Below are 18,148 nucleotides of genomic sequence, written 5' to 3' on the forward strand. Positions count from 1 at the left end.
AAGACGGAGCTCATCCAGTAAAGCAGAAGGCCTGGCTGGTGTACCGATGGACGTACTTAAATGTAACACGGACATTTGGGCCCCACAAATAATGTTTTTAACACATGTTTGACATTGGCGGCTGACTATACAAAAATGTAGGGGGCGCAATGCGACCAACTCACCACAAAGATGCTGCCGTCTAATGCGGCACTGCTCTCCCGGCGAACGTGGTGTGATTTCCACAAGTAGGCAAGGTAAGTACTTACGTTCCTGCCAAGTGGAACGTGAATCCTGACCAATCTTGGAGCTGCTCTCAGCATTAGAGTAGCTCCATGATTGGTGAGACAAGGCTAACCCTGCCTGTGCCAGCAATCCCCCGTTGCTTGAAGCAGGTGCGGGGCAACGCTGCTCTGCAATTTAGGAGAAGCAGCCTCTGCTGCTTGACTGGGAATGTACCTGCTTCATGGTCATTGCCTGTCATAACTAGTATTTAAAACAAGCAGTGGCAAAGGCAATAGATCTTGCCTATGCAAGAGCTGTTGGTTTTGGCAATGTGTTTTAGCCATTGTGTACACCAGTGTTGCTGCTGTTCAGCATGGCCAAGCGTTAGTGGTGTGGGGTAGGTTGGGGTAGGGTTTAATGGGGTAGATTGGAGTGGGGTGGACTGGGGTAGAATGGGGTATATTGAAGTGCAGTATATTGGGGTAGAGTGAGGTAGACTGGAGTGTGGCAGATTGCAGTGGATTGGAGGGGGTCATGTCTTAGTGGGGTGGGTCATGTTGAAGTAGGGAGCGGTGTGTTAGAAATGGGTGGGGTACATTGGAGTGGAGCGGAGCAAATTAGGTGGATTGGGGTAGGGTAGAGTGGAATGGGGGAGATTGGCAGGATTGGAATAGGGTAGGTTGTAGTGGAGTGGGGAGGAGTAAAGGTTTGAGTAGCGTGGGGGTAGGTTGGAGTAGAGTAGGGGTAAGTTGGAGTGGAGACGAGTGGGGGAGTAGATTGGAGTTTAGTATAGTGGGGTACATTGGCGTGGAGTAGAGTGGGGTGGGGTAGATTAGGGTGGAGTGGGCTACATTGAAGTGAGATGCATTGGAATAGAGTAGGGTAGATTGGAATAACTGAGTGAAGTGGAGTTGATAACATTATAGACATATGTCAGGAGGGTTTCAGAGTGCACCTTAGGACAGTGTCTCCAACTGTATCTGGTAATTGCCAAGTATAATCGAGCAAGGAAATGCACAATCAATCTAGCATTTGTGGATTTTGTCCAGTGGATTTTGATAGAGCAAACCACTTACAACTGTAATCGCAGCTTCTAGAAACAGGCCTGGATGTTGCACTGGTCTCCGTCCTCAATGGACGCCACAGTGATCTAAGGGCCCAGAAGAGGTTTGTTCCAACAGATAAATTGACTGGCACATATATTTAGAAAGATGTGTACATCAAGTATGCGTCTTAGATCCTTCTTGTTTGTTGTACATAAATAAAATGTATTCTCACCTTTTAAGTAGTAATGCTGATGTACCAAAGACAATGGGAACCCAAATCCCAGTACTGTTATTCACAGGTGATGTAGGCATTTTTGCTTGCACACCAAGGGCACTGTAGAAATTAGTTTCAGCTTTTACTGATTTTATGTCAAGTCTAGATTTTGAGCACTAATTATTTTAAATCTCAAACCGTGTCCTCTGGCCCTGGGTGCTTCTCACTATATGCTTTTAATCTAACTAAAAACGGTTTAAAGAAAGTTTACAAATTTCCATATTTGGAATGAATCGGTTATACCTCCTTATCATGGAGTCAGAATGCAATCCTGTGATGCCACACCTTTGCCCACTCAATCAGTGCTTCATTTAGATTGTCCACCAAGCTACTATTTTAGCAGAATGTGTACCTACCATAGCATATGGCGCTGGAGTGTGGGGTCGTGAGAATTCCTAAATTTCCCAACTTGAAGAAAATCATTTTTGTAGGCATAGTCTGTCGGCACCACCACCTTGCTTCTCAATTTAATATTGCAGATGAGAATTGGCCTCCGTTATATTGAGGACTATATTATGCTGGGTCCATTATTATGGATTTCAGTGGTGACGAATCCCCTCACAACAAAATCACCAAATTATAAGAGATTTTCTCAATTATGATGGGCTTATTGATCTTTTGTCTATCTTATGTTAAAGCAAATCTTTCTATGATGGGATATTTGAGGACCCCACGTCCATGGTGAAAAATAAGCTGGGGGTTAAAAGATCATTTTTAGAGCATTTAAATACTATTGGGCAAATTACCAAATAACATAAACCAACAGTAAGGCGTTGTGGGATTGAACCCTGTCTTTTTGCATCAAGGGTGATCGGGAACGATCCCTATTGTTCAAATCTAGAACAGGTTTTATATGGAGCATGCTGTGCTTCCCATTCGGGCAGTATAGCTCTCCGGACATAATTGCATGCCCTTGCTTTGGTAAATGTAGCCAAACTCTCTTACATTTTATTTCTTTGGACATTTTACAAACTTTTTACTCAACCATTTTTTATACCTATACTGCGAACCAGTAATCGTAAACAGTAGTGCATTGCTTTATGTTTACTACATATGCCTAGTGATTAACATGTTGTGTCATTGAGGCTTTTAAAAAATCTAGAGTTCGCTGTCCAAATTCTATGCTGTTTTAAACAGTGTTTGATGTTCTGTACTATACTTTTTATGTATGCCTATGACATGCAAAGTAACGTTTGTTTGAAACCTAATTGCTCCCAAATTATTTGGTATTATAATACCTACAGGATTTATGTAGCTAAACTTAACAAAACTACGATAGGGGCTGCCCTGACTTAGCTAGAAGGAAGAGAGAACGTCCTATTCTTGAGAAAGAAGTGAAAGAGGTGTCCAATAAATTGAGAGATAATATGCTTACTTCTTCTAAGGACAGAGTGCCTTTTCTCAGCATGAACAAGAGAAGCTATAACTAGATGGCAATGACCTTCTTAATATTTTCCAAGTGGCAAGATAGACCGTCTTGATGTACTGTCATTTGCAAGAAAGATCGTAACGGGACCAACCGATTAAGTCACCCAAGTACTTACTTATTAAGCTCCCCATCCAGTGTACCATGTCCCAGTAGTGTATACCTAGTCCTGCTCCTCTTTTTTTCTGAATTGCCAAATCCTTATGAGCTTCATATATTGTGGTGTGTCCTGTCATCCACCACTCCCATTGGTGTATCTTGGTCTGGCTCTATTCCCCATTACCAACTTTTTGTATGTCTCGGTTTTATTTACCCCCTTCTTTCTGAAATGCCCTTTTGTCGCATATAAACTTCACATGCCTAATATACCCCTGCCTCATACTTCACTCTAGTTTACTTCTAGTGTAGGCTGCCTTATGCCTATCCCAGGGGTTCTCCTGCCTCAAGCCTCCCCAGGGGTCTACTTGTCCTCATGCCTATCCTATGATACGGTCCCTCACCTCTTTTCTATTTTGGCCTTACAGAAAACCTGGTTTTGAACGATCCTGATTTCCAGCATGAGGATCTCAACTTCCTGTCTCGCAGCGACCGATATGAGGTGGCAATAAAGAAGAGCTCTAACATGGTCCTGAAAATGAGGGAGTATGGCATTTCTGATCCTGAGGAAATCTACTGGTTTAAAAGGTACGTGGGGGGAATAATACACTTGGTAACTGTTCGGCTTTAAAATTTTGGAAAAGAAAACGTGTGTTCAATGTATGTTCTTTCTGCATGCTAACTTGTCTCTGAAACCACCTGGCCTTCCCAAGACACCCAATGGTTTTTCGGATACTCTCATCTGATGTGTATCCTGACGGTGTCCAAACTTACTGGCCTCTCTGAGCCCTATGTTCATTCTGAATCCTCTTATTTTCCTTCAGAGGATGTTGACACTATTATGGGCTACTAAAGCAAGGGAAAGCTTTTGGAGATTTTCAGGTGCCCAGTGGTTAGTTTTATGCTTTATGCCTCCCCATTTTTCTGCTCACTTGTTTGCAGCAAATTATAGATGATGACTGTCACAATCTAGGGTTCCACCGTTCCCCTAGAACCACTGTGATGGATTTGTAATCCCTTGGTGCAAGGACTTCAGTGCAGGAACATGAATTAGAAATCCAGTTTCTGTAACCCATACACAGTCCACTGAGCGACACTGTGCGGGTGGTGTTTTCTGGTCAGAATTATTCCCACTAAATGAGTTCATGGAAATGGTGGAACTCCCAATCATCTTTCATAAATGACCATTACACTCGTAATAGAACTTAAAAACATGGGTAAAAGTGTAAATTGTTTGTTTCTAAAACCCAGGTTTAGTACATCAAATTTGAACAGTGATCACACAGAATGTGAAAAAATGCAGCAATGCATGACATAACCAGCAAAAACATTATGAAGATTCCTAATATGGTTAGCAAGTCCCGAACACCTTATAGCTACTTTTAAGCAATAGGCTGCTTTTTAGCAGAAGCAAACATGGCAAGCCTATAAATCGAGTTTGCCTAGAGAGACTGCTCCGCATACCTGCTTGGTTAAAAAAAATAGTTTAGCTATTCTCTGTCACAGCCCTTGCCCCGGTGTGATGAGCCATGCAGGGCTGAAGTGCCCTTGTTTGCTTCGCGCCCAGGGAGGCGCCTGACTAGGCTGCTTTGTCACAGCAAATTGGCGTGACCTCAGTTTTGCTGGAACATTTTCCAGAGAAGGGCTGTTGCCATCAATCTATCACTGAAGTCAAAAGGATTGTGAAAAATCAAAGCATCACACACAAAAACAAGTGTAGCACCTGTGCTACGCCAGTTCAACAGGACAGTGGTGAGGGTGTGGTACGTAGCTTAGGTGTGTTTTGGAGCACTGGTGATGTAGCACACTGGAATTTACAAAAAACACATTTTCCGTTGAAATTACCACTAAATTTGCATAGACATACAGTTTTACTGGTAAAACTATATAGAACTAAAACAGTGTGTGGAAATTGGGTTCCATCAAATATTTATCATTTGTGCATCACCTAGTAAAGAGTCTTGATTTGTTTGATCCTGTTAAAATCTTTGTTTCCATCACAATTACAAAAAAATTATTTGATTTGTGCTTTCCTATTTGCTGATCTAATTTAAAATATGCGTATAGTTGATTTGGTATTTAAATGTTGTGTGTTAGGAAAAAAACTGACGACCCATAAATGGTTAGATACCTGTGTTTTTATATTTGATCTCATCTCATGTTAATAAGTTTGGAGACATTAAAGTACCAACAAAATAAGTATGACAGTAAATATGTTGTCTCGATTTGCAAGTGATTAGTTGCCTCTATACCAAAAAAAAAAATTCAAACATGTCATTTTTAATTGTAAGTGTCCATAATGTTATGGCAATGATGATAATATAAACAACAGAAGTATGTCACCCTACATAGCAGGTGGACCTGAATCTAACACTTCTGAGCGTGTCTAAAACTTCACACTTGCTAACCGAAAGAGATGAAAGAATCTTGAGGCAAGCACTTGATAAAAACAGTAGCGGTTTAAACCGGCCCGATAACCGTGTTCACGACAGCAACTGACTTGACTGGAGTTTCTAACTGTAAATGTTTTCAGCTTAATTGAGAGGACTACAGCTATCGGATGTTCTTGATCGAGCCTAAGATTTCAGGTTCATATATATATGTGCGTATAAAAAAGATAAATATGAAGATATATGAGAGTGGGAGTGTGGGCATGAGATGGGGCTGGAGATAGGAAAAATGCTATTTTCTATGTTCTCCAACATAAGGACATATAGAAAAGATGATCACTGGCTCTGGTTACCAGTCTTTACCAAGAAATGCTATATTAACAGTTGTGGAGTTGGTCTTTTAAAACATTTGAAGCACTGAAAACCCATTTTTAGTACTGTGGAGTTTTTGTGAGTGTAACAGGGCATATCAAAAATTGACCGTTTCCCTATAAATCTTCGGCTAGTCAGTTGGTCTGCACCATGCCAATCTGCTAGACATTATGGAAACAATCTTACATTTTCTGCTCAGTTATGCAACAATGGTTGCCACCTTACTGTTATGTTTTCTACAAACATGACCAGTATTTTAATGTCTCAGCCTCTACAAAAATAATGAAAATCACCTCAAGTAGCCATTTCCCTCTTATCATTACATGCTTAAAACGGGGATTATAAGAAATCACTTTAACATGTGTTATTGAGCTGCATTAATGATCACTGACCGATCATTTAAGTAAACAAAGACAGAAAAGCCATGTTAAAAATAAATACCGTCAATTTATTCGACAGTCTCATTTAAGTATCATGCTCTGGGCCTTTCACAACTTAAAACATGAAACAGTAGTCGGTATTTTTATTTGGGAAAGTTGGATACCCTATATGCAACCCAAGATTCATTTGGAGGGAGCAAATGGCTGATTAGAGGGCAGTTTACAAATCTGGAGAAAATATCCTTAGTTTATGACATCTGTTAGAGATAAATAAACGTGTCTTTGTCAGCTAAGGATCCTTCCCAGATTTATAACCTGCTAATAGAATCTATAAGGTAAATCGGTAATGGGAAGTTGTTTTATGCAAAGAGTTATTGGATGATTTTCTGCTTGAATATCAGTTCTCATATCCTAGTCTAGACCTAATTTGGTACAGAACTTATGAACTCATTTGGATTTTGCATTCAGCCTTCCAAATTCCTTTTAGTGGCACTTTCTAGAGAAATGCTGCAGATACCTCTATATCTGATATCTTTATAAACACTTTATTAACTTATCCCATGGCAACAACAATCCCACTACCAAACACCTACAGAAATAAATGAATAAATAGCTATTGTAGATTGATCCCTAGTGTGATCTTGAGGGTCCAGATTAGCTGACGGACAACACTGGAAAATATCCCATTGGACTTGACTTGTTGGTACATTGTTTATCAGATATTTCTAGTACTATACTTTACAAGAAACTACAAGCTCAACTGTCTTGAAAAACAGATCTTTATTTTTTTTTTTTTAACGTAATATCAGCGCACCCATTTCACAGGATGTAATTTTTACTCGTCTAAAGGGGAAGGGCTCGGAACAAAGCAATTGGTGTTTTAGTGTTCTGGTTAATATGGAAATAAAATGCCATATTGTGAAGAAATTATTTATGTCTTTTCAGAACCACTTTCTCCCTCTAGAAAATTGTGAAGATTTTATCTGCTAATCATTCCTGACTATAGTTAACTCTTGGCTGAGCGCAGAACAATTATGAATCTTACTTTTAAATAGCAAAATTTGTTATGTTTACATTGGTTCAAAAAGAGACACCCTACATATGGATCAAAGTAAATTGCTTGTCCAAAATTGAGATTAAAACTACCATTGGGGGGAACCTTATCTTCAATTCCCCCTGAAAAGCATGGATGACGGATCTAGAAAAGTGGAACCTCATTTGCAATCCTAGCAGAAGGACGCATCTTTAACTGATGTCCGCTTCAGATCTGCTCTGGATTATAGTCCTGCCTTGAAGAATTTGTATCCAGGTGCCATATGCAAAAGCTTTCCCAAATACTGTGTTGTAGATGGGCATCTAGCTTCCTTGAGAATCTCCATATACTCTGCAGTTAAGCTTCAACATACAGACTTTTCAAGAGAGGGAAGCTAAGCAGTGGTGATGTAGCATTCTCGCTCTATTCCTAAGTAGATATGACCTAAAAGGTAGATTGTCATGTAGTGTGAAGGAAAAACATTTGATATCCGCTACTTGAACTTTGCCCACTGGGTGCACTTAAGATAATCATCTTCCCATTTCTTGTGAATGTCTGGATAGTTTCCACTATCACGGTTATGGTATGCTCATTGGGTTTATAAAGCGCATAGCTGCCCCAGCAACAGGGCTTCCCAGCGCTGAACCACCAGACCAGCATACCACACAAAAAGAGCAGCAGACGGGAAAAGGACCTCCTAATAAATGAAAATTCAGGTTTTAAGCTTTTTCCAGAAATCAAAGTGATTATGGATATTTCTTACCTCGAGAGGCAAACTGTTCCAGAGGGCAGGAGCCAAAACTCGAAAAGAGCAGCCATTTCGTGTGGAACTGGAGAGTCCCTGCCAGATGTAGCTTGGCCGAGCAAAGTGCACTGGTTGGGAGATGGGTTTGCATTAGATCAGACAGGCTGGGAGCACCTTGAGCTTTCAACATCCAATGCACCATGCTAAGTGCTTTAAATTTGGATTCGCCTCTCCAACGGGAGCCAGTGGAGCTTGCGAAGAAGCCTTGAGGCAGAGCAGAACTTTGGGAGGCAAAACTGCAAGACCATGTTTTGGTCAACTGTAACTTCTTAAGGACCGATTTCTTACAACCTAGATGGAGGATGTTGCAGTAGTCTAGGGGGGATAGAAAGAGATTGAATAAGTGGTTGGAATAGACCGATAATAGGTTTCAGTCTTTTCTGAAGACCAAAACAAGTGTCTGCTATAGTGGTTGTCCATCCATCATCATCATGATCTTTATTTCGGCACCATATGCCATAAAAGGTACAGGTATATACATTAAACATTATTGTTAAAATGATAAAACATTAAAACATGTAAGACCAGTAAACAGGAATAGGAATAAGACCCGGCCTTTAACATACAAACATGGTCATTGTTATAAGGTTATAATTTAACAATTGTCATACATCTCCAACTAAAAAGTATCTTCTCTTTTGCCAGACTATCCCCAAATTTTTGGCTAATGCGAAAACTATATTCCCAGACAAATCGGTCTTAAAGACCCTATATGCATGCAAGCAGTGGGAGAACCCCAGGTTTTTACACACTGGGACAATCCATTTCCTCCTCGCCTGCACGTATGCATTGCAAAAAACCAATATATGCAAATCAGTTTCCTGTTCAAATTTGCAACCTGGGCAATGGGTCGGGGAAGATTCAGCCCATTTACTGGTATAGGCCCGTATTGGCAAACTGCCATACCTCCATTGAAGATACAGTTTCCTAATAGTAGTTGGGAATATAACATCTAAAACAGTTTCAAACCTGTAGATGTCCTTAGTATTTAAAAATGATATCGTTAAGGTACCTAGGCCGGTTCTTTGTAAATGTGTAGCGAGTTTGCTTTCCTGGTAATGATTAGTAAGCTGTTTCTGCGTGACCCTGGGGCATGATGACAATGGGTCAGACCATAAAGTGGGTAACCCTAGTTTCTCTAGTTCTATCTTTATGTATTTTAACCAGGGGATTTTCCCAACATTTGGTAGAGTAAGAATTTCTTGGAGTTCTTATTATAGTTAACTAGCTCAGGTACTGTCCATATCCTGCGCCAGAATATTAGGGGCCGTAGTCCCATATATTCATCAAGGGGTCTCAAGCCCAAGTCCAGTCTCATTGGCAACAGGGGAGTGCTAGGGGGAAGTGATAGAAGCTGTCTAATGAATTTATTCTCTATTGCTACTAGATCATGGTTGCACATGTAGCCCCAGAGTTCAGTTCCATACATGACAGCCCCCCTAGCCTGCGCTCTGTAGATCTCTAATGGGGGACCAACCGGCTTAGAAGAAGATTTATTTTTAGTAACAAGCTTGATAATTCCGCCTGCTATTTGGGCCAGTTTTAGCTGTGACTTCTCCCTTTGGTGCCCCCACAACATTTTTTCATTTAGAGTAATCCCCAAGTACTCAAAGGTTCAGACCCTCTCTAGCCTATTGGCGCCAATATACGGATTGGGGCGAGTTTTAGGGTGTGGGTTGAAGACCATATATTTTGTCTTCAAAGCATTGATCTCGAGGCCATGATCTTTGCAAAATGCCTAGAAACCATTGAGAACTCGCTGTATCCCCATTGGCGACTTGGACAGCAGAAGGGTGTCGTCTGCGAACATAATCGCCGGCATCCTGCTGCCTCCAAGTTTAGGGGCGTTGCTATTTTCGACCCCATTCAGGTGGGCGATTACCCCGTTGACGTAGAGGCAGAACAGGGTCGGTGCAAGTACACAGCCCTGTCTTACCCCCCTGCCAACGGGGAATCTGTTGGACAATGTTCCCTCCCTGCCACATCTGACCTGGGCATAGTTGTCAGTGTGTAATCTTACAACCATGTTCAAGAGATGTTGTGGGACCCCCAGGCCAGAGAGCACAGACCAGAGTTTCCTACGAGGTACAAGATCAAAAGCTGCTCGTAGGTCAACGAATACAGTGTAGAGGCTGCCACCCTCCAACTGTACCGTTTTCCAGAACAAGGTGGTAAGACGGAAGATTTGATCTATAGTGGATACTTTATTCCTGAACCCGGCTTGGTAGGGGCTCAGGACTGAATGATCTAGCATCCACTCTAAGAGGCGATCCAGGATCAGCCTGGCAAAGATATTTTGGGGAACATCGATTAGACTGTTGGGCCTATAGTTGACTGGAAGCAGAGGTGAGGCCTTCTTGAAGATGGGAACAATCTCCGCCCCAGCCAAGTGATAGGCACCATCATCCCTCCAAGAATTGCGTTAAATAAGACTTGTAGCTATGGAGCCCAGACCGTGGGTTCGTTTTTAAATAAGTCACCAGGGAGTTTATCCAACCCTGGGGCTTTTTCTGCAGCAAGTCCATCCATATACCCTGATTTCTCACAGAGGATTTGGGTGTGGGGGTGATGGGTTCTTAGCCTGTCTGGCCACCAAAGATTTCCCCATGACTGAGTGTTTACCAAACAGTAGTATAATTTTAGACTGTTGTACTCCATCCAGTTGGATGGAGTGACAGCATACTGCTCTGGAATTTAGTCATATTCATAGATTAGTCAGTGGAAAAAGAAAAGATAAGCTAGGTTATCATCTTTGTACGAGTCAGTAGAGACCACAGGGTGTTTCACTATCTCTTCCAAAGGTCTACCATATAAGTTAAATAGAGTGGGGCTCAGAAAGGAGCCCAGTGGCTGTAACTGATAGAGTAACATTCAACAATGTCTGGCATCAGCTTTTCAAGAACACACACCCCAGAAGGCCCTGAGTTATGTGTCTGAATGTGTGAAGTTAGATTTCTGCATTTGTTTTGGTTGCTCTCAGGTTCGCTTCTGGTGAACTATGCATCAAAATGAGGCCCTGAAGGCATGTAATTTATATATTTTTTTGTATTAGTTGTATTAGTTGTCCACTAAGAAAATCCACCTCATAGTTGTTAGCATACTGGGAAGGAGATGCTGTGAACCAAACTCCAGAGGTTCTCAACCTTGTTAAGAGAGTAGAGGTATTTTTCTTCTCAGAATTTACATATAGAAAATGCTGACCATCTGCCTGTATTAGAATCCATCTCATTTTAACAGTGGAAAGATCCCTTTAAGTGCTAACCAAATAGCTTAGTTTGAGGACATTGCTATAATGATTACATTATGTGAGGTAACAGAGTTGTTGGGTATCAGATGTGCTCCTCATCCCTTGATTAAGCCAAAATCACCAGCATTTTTTTGGGGACATTTATAATGGATACCCCTTTATCAAATACTGAGCCTTTTATTCAGTCCATCAGATTACTGATTTGGTACCTTTCAGAGATATCACGGTCCTATCCGAAATCCTTCTTTACTGCGTATGGAGACATTCCTGCTCCGGTTCTCCAGTTATTACAACAGAAGTACGTGCCGTTGCTTGTTAGACTAGGAAAACAAGGTTACATTAATGAGTCTACCGGAGCAGAATATGTACTGAAATACCAGACACTTCTCTTTTGGTGGAAACTGTTCCATAAAATAGGTGTCCATTAATGCTCTAAACATTAAACAAAAAAACATTGAAGATTGAATTTTGGGGCTTGCAGTGCTCTTCTCAGCTGTTCTTAGGAGATGGCTTTTGACAACCAGTCATTCAGGTACAGGTAGCTGCAGAGTCCTTGAGGTTTTAAGAGAGTTGTGACCTCCAGTAGGCAATTAATTAACACTGGGGATGCCCATCTGATCTCGAAAGGAAGCAGAACTTTTGTCACACATTAATTTGTTTGGACACATCTGACTGAAGCATAGAAGTCTGTGACTTGTAGGTCTAAAGTGATCATATGATCTCGATGCTGACTCAACAGTGACCATTTACAACTTTCTTTGTGAAGGAGCTTGCTCAGGTGCTATTCTGTGTGTCAATATGTAGTAAATATTGTTTTATGTAACCACGTAATTCCTTTGAAATTTCTAGAGTGCTTAAACCCAGAGAAACGATATCCAAGCACCTTCAGAATCCAATGACAATTAAAAATAATTGCAGATTCCAACGTTATTCCACATTTTTGCCCATGCTACCGAAAGGGAGCTTCCACATTCATTGCTCATTGTGAATGAAGCAATCCTTATCTATTGTTTTGTGGTGTATTGGGGCACTCTCGTTGAAGCATGTACGAAAAAGCAGTCCTCGCAGCTATTATTTTTGCATTAAAATGGTCTTCAGAAGCACAACCAATAGAGGAACAGGAAGCCATTGATGCCTTCTTGGAGACTGAGAAAGATGCTTTGATGGTTGATGTGCTTTGTAATTTCTGATGCCTGTTCATCAATTTCTTTGGGAAACTCACCTAAACGGCATTCTAGTAATGCAATTTAGCTCCAATGATCGCTCTGCCCAGAAGTGCTCTGTCCTGGTCTTAGAATAATGATCGTAATTCAGGCAACAATTTGAAATATCAGTTGCTGCTTTTCTTCATGCAGTTTTTCTGATGATTCATGAATAGATCTGAGTCCAATGTCCATATCAAGCTCAGGATTTTGACTTCAGATATTGTGCCAGAGATATTTTCAGGTGCTGGTTGTTCTACCACATATGCAGGCCCAGTAATCATTAACACAGATTTTGTAGGTTGGAGAGCCATCTGGGCGGTATCCCTCCAAGAGGTTAATGGAGTGAAGTGCTCAGCATTTTTATGGTAATTCTCAGATAGCAGAAAAACAGATCAGTATCATGAGCAAAGTAGTGAAATCACCTCTCGTGTTTATCTGCAACTGCAGAGGTTACAGGCAGATACTAAAAAGGTTGGTGTGACCTCTGAGCAGCCACTTGTCTGAAATAATGGGTTAGTCTCAGGTGTAACCTTACTGACCCTTAAAGAGCACTCCTTAATAAAGATTGTAAATAAACTGATGGACCCATTAAAGTCCTTCAAAAAGAAAGGCATGGTCAGTTGCATCCCACAGAGCCAATGGTCAGTGAGTGTGCACCCTTACTGCCTTTTACTTATCAGAAGCTCTTATGATCGGTGATACCAAAGGGGATGATGGACGAAGCGTTGGAGCAAATCAAACACCCCCCCCCCCCCCCCCCCCCCAGTCAACTGATCTGGGTTTAATCCATCATCATTCTTTAGCTCACTCCATCACCCTAGTTCAGACATGGCCATATGCAAATCAGTCTGACCCTGTGCCTCATGGGAACAGTCCAGCCTGAACTGCCAAGCATCAGGCTAGCTTGAATCCAGTGGCAAAGTGAGCAAGGGACCCATGACTGGGCATACCCTGCCAACTTAGGGCGAGCAAAGCGATACCAAAGGTGATGATTGACGGAGCGTTGGAGCAAATCAAACACTCTCCCCCAGTCAGCTGATCTTGGTTTAATCCATTATCATTCTTTAGCTCACTCCACCACCCCAGTTCAGACATGACCATATGCAAATCAGTCTGACCCTGTGCCTCATGGGAACAGTCCAGCCCGAACTGCCAAGCCATTTCTTCCCTGGACCGGAAACGAGCATCCTGGTACCGAATAGCCAGAAACCTGTAGATCCTTCCTCATGGCATCATTGGCTCCAGCAGGGACAAGCACGTGCTGGCTTAATCTGTACAGTCATGTTCTTTTATGAATAATCCAAAGTGTCCCAGTAAATAATGAATCCATTGAAATATCCTCATCCTGCCAATTAAAATCAACCACAATCACATTTGTATAGCATGCATCACTTATTACTTTCAAATATGTTCCCTTTTTGTTTTCCATGCTTGTAGATGACATATAGGCACGAATAGCTGGCTCCTGAATCCATCCTTGTACATAGTTATTTGGCAAGAGCATTCAATGAAAACAGAAGATCAAATTTAACAACTCTTTTTGGTAGTAATTGCAGCTTCATCCCCATGTTCCTTTTGTTATATATATATATATATATATATATATATATATATATAATAATACACAATCTCAATAGTTGTCTGTCCTTGTATTTTGCTATCTTGTTGAGATAAAAATCCAGTAAACTCATTGCAAGGCAAATGAAAATAGTCTTCAGGGGGCTTTTTCACAAACAGAATGGGCATTGCTTAAAAAGTGGCTTGGTCCCACAGAACAACCACCATGCACCTGCTTCATCTTGAACATGGTGAGGATGTGGGTTTTGAGAGTTTATATTTTATTTCCAGGTGCCTTTGAGGGAATTGATCCAACTGATGAGACCTTTAGAACTACAATCCTCTGTGCCTTTGGCTTTGAGAGTGTTTCTTTTGCTAAACCCTAGAGAAGAGATTGCCTCAGTTTTACTTTTTTGTATGTCATTTTCCATGTAAAATCCAAATTACAGTGATGGGTATTTTAGCAATTTTTTTTAGAATAGGCTTAATGTATTGGGACATCTTCTCATTTCTTTGGAAGGAGGGAGACAGGAAGGGAAGAATTGAAGAAACAATGATCAGCATCTTGGACAAATAGGTGACTCTTTAATGAGACTCTGTTTTTAAGTTCGAAAATCTGTACAACAAATATTTTATGATAAGCACTCGGCATGTGCAATTAATAAGCCGCCAAATCTGGCATATCTGCTGAAAACGATGTTCAGATGATACCAAAGTTGCATTTGCACAATTTTCTAAATTTCATACTTTACCTAAGGAAAGCCATTGCAACTTTGGAACGAGAAGGAATTGTCTGTTTTTGGCAGCAATGAACAGGAGATTCAGCTGGATGGGAGAACAATTGGAGCTGGAAGGAGGGGCTTTATATTTGCCTTCTTATGTAGAGGTGCTGCATTCATTTTTGCTGTTGTCAAAAATACAACCAGTCAGGAGCGACAAATTGAGGAACACGGGTGGTAGAAAGTAAACAAGATCATTCATCAAAGTCGTGTAGACGTCGGGCCACAGTTTCTCCTATGCATTTGATAACGAGTCGAGGCTTTGCTATCCCTTACATTAGCTCTTGAAGTTGCCTTTGCTATACTTTTAGACTTGTATCCATGATGCTTTCAGGTTAATACTTTTAACTGACATTCAGGAATGCTGTGCCGTTGTCTTCAAGCAGTATCTGTAAGCTGACACGGCGTGGGCTGAAGACAGCATATACAGTCTTCAAGAATCCCCATCATTATCTGTTATCTTGCAATTACATTCAATCTATTACTTTAAGAGATTGTTTCTATGAAACTGATGTTTAGCATTAAGGATGCATTTACGAGGAAATGTTCTAATTTGCAGACAGTTCACCATACAGGATCGAATCCAAAAAGAGCATGGAAAAAAATGTCAGATCATTGCCTCCATATTATAACTTTTTTATTTGGACCAACTTCTTTACTTTTTATGCGATTTTGAAACCATATCAGAAGTAGTCCAGGAAATGTATCCCAGTTGTAGATTTTTAGTACCACTTACATGTGTGATATTACCACACGCATTCGGACCTATCCTAAATTCGACTGACGGAAACATGACCCTATAATGCATTTGCATATTTAGATATATTTTTTTATCTCCCTGGGGGAAACATTTTTGCTGTGGGCAAACCATAACGATGACCCCGCAATTTAAATGTGGGAATGTTTTCTTTGTATTACCACACTTATTAGCGCTTGATCTTTACCGTTACTAGCAGTTTTGCTTATTTTTCCTAGGCAGAAAACTACCTACACAGTGTGAGGGACTAGCCACATTATTTTGTGATTGTGGGTGTTCACCTCCTTTTGCAGGTGGGACCATCAAGGAATGGCAGCAAAACATAATCTAACCATAACTTTTCAATTGTGGAAATTCCACTCCTGGAATGTATTACCTTTGCCAATTAAAATAATAGTACTGATCTGATATTCTCAACACAACCTAGTGAGGCTATAATTTGACCTGATTGTACTTTCAATTTATCCATGGCCTCTTCCTGTACTTGTTACTATCTCCTCCCCTTCTCCTGCGGTGCTGAAATCCTTTGAAGCAGCCTCAAGGCACTGTTAGATGCTGATATATTTAGCACCTGGCATGATCAGTCAAGTTCTGATATAACTGACTTGAGGGTGGGTTAATGTCCTATGTTTAAATGTTCACACCTAGAACTAATTTATGTGGCATGTGGTCCCGCCCCAAAAAACTCTCTAAATATGGGGGGAACGGTGGTTGTATTACAGGTTGGACGGGGGAAGCACCTGATGTGGAGTGGAGGGAAGCAAATGGACATGGATAATACTGCAGTTGTTTCCTGGGTGTGCCCTGCGAAGGACCGCAATTTGTGTGTTTTATCTGTGCCTATGTTAAAAAATTCAGTTAAATTGTTTTTTTTTTTTAAAGTGTGCACTCCTAGTAGTACATTATAACTTGCCAGTTGCAAAAGCTCATTCAACCTCATTCATGGATCTTATATCCTAGTGAATCTGATGAGGACGGCTTATTTTTGAGTCAAAGAGGGCTACGGTTATGCCACAAGGTCTGGTTATATGGTAGGCTGTATTTATCCAGCTTAGCCAGAGTGTTGCGTATACCTTACAAGCTGCTGGTGAAGGTTCTGAATTGAAAAGCTAAGCGATGGAGTTTTGCGCTCTTTATTAAAAGCCCCAGCTGAGAACAAATCTCTTTTCAACTCCACAACCATTGAAACTGCTACCAATCAATTAACCAGGCTCAATCCGAGAAGGAACCTTTAGTCACAAAATGAGGAAAGCACACAAAGAATGGAAGGGACAAGCAATACAACATGATGAGCAGAAGTCCGACATGACACAGAATGAACATGCAACGCAACCGCGATAGCTCAAGGTAGATAATGCATGGACAGAAAGAAAACATGAAGTCTAAACATGCGGTGTAACACATCCCCACTGTATACATTTTTTTTCATTTTCTTAAATCAAATCTAAGAATGCAATGGAACAATGTTGGTGAAACATAGTTCTTTCGATGTGTAGGTCATGAGGTTTCCTTAGAACATCATCACATTACATCTGAACATGGTGGGATTGCAAAACTCTCTTCATCCTGAGAACGTAACAAGTGCTTCTCAGCACTCACACTGGTGGATTCCATTACATCTGGGCTCTGCAAATAAAAACTATTTGAAACGTCACAGTAACCATCATCATTTGGCATACCCAAACTGTTTTTTGTCAGCAGAAGCTATATCGGAACTAACATCACGAACCACATTTCAGTAGTCCCCTGCACCATTTACATAAAATGTAAACTTTGGGTGCAGAGGAAAACTTAGAACAAGCTTTTTCAATGCAATGGGTCTCGCATTTATGAGAGTTTAAGCTATTGGCATTGTAAATGACAATGCCTTTTATTTATGTGTTGTTTTTAAAACAGATAAATAAAAGGCATTGTCATTTACAATGCAAATAGCTTAAACTTTTGCAAATGTGAGTCTATTGCATTGCAAATGGTAGTTTTTCATCTTTCTGTGGCTGAATCCAGAAAAGCGAGAGTTGGAAAGAACTTGGAATTTAGCACTTTGATGTGGGGCTGAGAGCAGTGTGTCGCATAGTGGAGTGACCTGTTGGAGAGTGGAGTGGAGTTGAGTGTCGCAGAATGGAGTGGTGTGTTGTAGAGAGTCATAGTGTTGTAGAGTGGAGGGTCACAGAGTGGTGTTTCTTCAAGTGGAGTGGCATTATTGCATCTAAATACCAGGCTACTCATGTAAAGCTAAGAATATAATAAAAGTTTTGACAAAATTAAAAGAAAGCCTCAATAAATTGTCTAGAAAGACACTGGGTCTGATTCAGAAATGTGTTGCCCTGATGTTGTGTGACTTACTCTTTCAGCGTTCTTGGCATATCTTAAATTCTAGGCCTCTCACTAAGAGTGGCCCTGTATTTTGATAACATAATTATTGCATGGATAATATCCGACACAGGCATATTAGTATTTTATTGAACGTGATAAGTACAGAATATTCTGAGTTTTGAGGAAATTTGAATTTTAGTGCTCTGGCACAAAAACCTCCATGACCTGCAGAAATGTAACAAATGGTACGATTTTTATTGCACC

General features: G+C 40.8%; 1 protein-coding gene across 3 annotated transcripts in view; it reads left to right on the forward strand.

Annotated features, from left to right (window-relative positions):
- Nucleotides 1–18,148, forward strand: part of ACOX1 (acyl-CoA oxidase 1) — a 207,941-nt gene that overhangs the window by 30,216 nt on the left and 159,577 nt on the right. For all 3 annotated transcript variants that reach the window (XM_086930716.1, XM_086930717.1, XM_086930715.1), the window contains exon 2: nt 3,475–3,634. In XM_086930716.1, coding sequence (XP_086786842.1) covers nt 3,475–3,634 — 160 coding nt within the window. The remainder of the gene's footprint in view (nt 1–3,474; nt 3,635–18,148) is intronic.

The sequence above is a fragment of the Lissotriton vulgaris genome, chromosome 7 (genome assembly GCF_964263255.1).
Source record: "Lissotriton vulgaris chromosome 7, aLisVul1.2, whole genome shotgun sequence".
In the NCBI taxonomy this organism is placed as follows: Eukaryota; Metazoa; Chordata; class Amphibia; order Caudata; family Salamandridae; genus Lissotriton; species Lissotriton vulgaris.